The 2554-nt window shown below is 40.6% G+C and overlaps 1 protein-coding gene across 1 annotated transcript; it reads right to left on the bottom strand.

The window, feature by feature from the left end:
- Positions 1 to 358: 358 nt before the first annotated feature.
- Positions 359 to 1285, bottom strand: LOC129641608 (olfactory receptor 6C4). Its single transcript, XM_055566279.1, has one exon. It carries the CDS (start codon positions 1283 to 1285, stop codon positions 359 to 361), a length of 927 nt encoding a protein of 308 aa, XP_055422254.1.
- Positions 1286 to 2554: the final 1269 nt, after the last annotated feature.

The following is a 2554-nucleotide window of genomic DNA, read 5'->3' as shown; positions in this document are numbered from 1 at the left end:
TGGGGAAGATCCCCTGGAGGAGGGCATGGCAACCCACTCCAGTATTCTTGCCTGGAGAATCCCACGAAAAGAGGAGCCTGGCAAGCTACAGTCCATAGTGTCACAAAGAGTCAGACACACTTGAAGCGACAGCACACATGCACGCACGGAAGCTTATGACTTATAAGTAAACTGCAAACTTGACAATTTACAGTTTATATACATTTCTATCACATTACACCATAGATTCCCTGAAATTAGAACATATGCCTTTCATATTTTTATCCTTAAGTGCCAGGTCAGCACTTGAATTATGGTAGACACTCAATACATATTTACTAAATGAAGTATATCTTTCCTTGAAGTGTATTTTGTTTTGTTAAAGCTTTACAATCTTTTTGATGGTGTCCTTGAAGGCTTGTTTCACTTGCTGATTTCTCAGAGTGTAAATGAAGGGATTTAACAAGGGAGTAATTGAAGTAATGAGCACGGCTATTCCTTTGTTGAAAGCACCTTCTTGTTTTGCAGAAGGATTAATGTACATAAACATGCAGCTGCCATAAGAGAGCGAGATGACAATCATGTGGGAGGAACAAGTGGAAAAAGCCTTTGCCCTTTGCTGAGCAGAAGGAATCCTCAGAATGGTCCTGATAATATATGTATAAGAAAGTGTCACCAGCACCAGAGTAACCACCAAAGTCACAACTGCCAAGGAGATGACCATCAGTTCTAAGAGGCTTGTGTCTGAGCAGGCGAGCTCCAGGAGGGGCCCATAGTCACAGTAATAGTGATTCAGAACATTGGAGGCACAGAAATCCACCTGGCTCATTAAGATGATGGGGGGAAAGATAGCCAGGAATCCCCCTAGCCAGGAGCAGAACACAAGTTGTATGCAGACTCTGCTGTTCATGACGGTCAGGTAATGCAGGGGTTTGCAGATGGCCACATAGCGGTCATAGGACATAGAAGCCAGGAGGTAAAACTCTGTTGCCCCAAGAAATATAGCAGAAAAATACTGAATCAAGCATCCAGCAAAGCTGATGGCTTTATTTCCTGTTGTCATGCTGGTCAGAAATCTGGGAATAAAAATGGATGTGAAGGAAACTTCTAAGAAGGAGAAATTCCGGAGGAAAAAATACATGGGGATCTGGAGGTGAGAATCTACTAGAGTGAGAATGATGATTGTCAGATTTCCTAGGACACTTAGCATGTAGGTGAGAAACAGAAAGATGAATATCAGTGCCTGGACCTCAGGTTGATTTGTGAGGCCCAACAAAATAAACTCAGTAAATGTTCGGTTTTTCATTGTTGACCTTCAGTAGATCTAAAGGGAATAGGTGAAAATGATGAAAACTAAAGTTTCTTGGGGCTGGGGAGATAGAACTCATTGTAATCAACAGAATCAGATCATATATAACTCTCCATCCGGTTGGGCCAAACCAGTATCCATTGGACTAGACTTGTTCCATGGGAGCCCCCCTGTTGCTCATGTATGACCTTATTCCTAAAGTCTTTGTAATTCCTCAAGTTGATCTATTCCTGCACACATAAGAGAATTATTACAGAATAATTGCTTAATTTTTTTCAGAAGAATAAATTTTTGTACCCATCTTTTCCTTCTAAAATGTTTACAAGTTCTCCATATTGAAGTCATATTTCTCTGACTCTGTTAATCTCATACTTCTGGGCACTTGGTAGAAATATCTCTGATTCTATTTTCTGTGCTTCCCTCTCCCCTCTGGTGCTTTCCCTATACTATTTCCCCTTCCCTGCAATATTCCCCCTCCTTGTACTATTTAATGTTTAGATGGATACCTGCCATAGATCCTCATCTCCACTACTATATAAATCTCTGACTTCCCTTGTTCCAGCAACCAATAGAAATTTCCCCAAGTAGATAATTCTGAAGATCTTGATGCATAACTGATATTTCTAGACCCTTCCCCCTTCCCAGGTGGCACATTTGGTAAAGAATCTGTCTGCTCATTGCAAGATACACAAGAGATACGGGTTTGACTCCTGGTATGGGAAGATTCCCCTGGAGTAGAAAATGGCAACCGACTCTGGTATTTTTGCCAGAAAATTCCATGGACAGAGGAGCCTGGTGGGCTACAGTACATGGGGTTACAAAGAGTTGGTCATGATTAAGCATGCCCACACCAATTCTTTTGTAGGGCGAATTTGTAACAGTGCTTTAGGACTTAAAGACCTTTAGTTCAATATTCTATCATTTTATTTTGACTACATGAGCAAGTTTAAGGCATTAATAAATCATATTCATTAGCATTTACTTTTATTTCTCTGCCATTTTCAAAGTCTCCTATACACTGATTTGGACTATATTTCTGAGAATAGAAGTCTTGAGAGATCCAGACAGCATCTCAGAGTAGATTTTGCTCAAAGCCTCAAAGAGTCCTCAGTGGCAAACCAAGGATGATAAATTTATCGTGCTTCAAATTTTCTTGGCATACAGAACCCAGGAAGAGGAACATTCATGTTTCTGACAATGAGTCCTTGTACATAAATTGGTAATCCCCAAGGAAGAAAATTTTACTGGTAGTATCCTGTGTGCCTC

Source organism: Bubalus kerabau, chromosome 1 (assembly GCF_029407905.1).
Source record: "Bubalus kerabau isolate K-KA32 ecotype Philippines breed swamp buffalo chromosome 1, PCC_UOA_SB_1v2, whole genome shotgun sequence".
Taxonomy (NCBI): domain Eukaryota; kingdom Metazoa; phylum Chordata; class Mammalia; order Artiodactyla; family Bovidae; genus Bubalus; species Bubalus kerabau.
Note: the sequence above shows the minus strand (reverse complement) of the source record. Positions and strands in the feature narration are given on the sequence as shown.

Bases quoted from the DNA above. Each gene is read 5' to 3' on its own strand.
- LOC129641608 (XM_055566279.1), bottom strand. From the start codon at position 1,285: ATGAAAAACCGAACATTTACTGAGTTTATTTTGTTGGGCCTCACAAAT.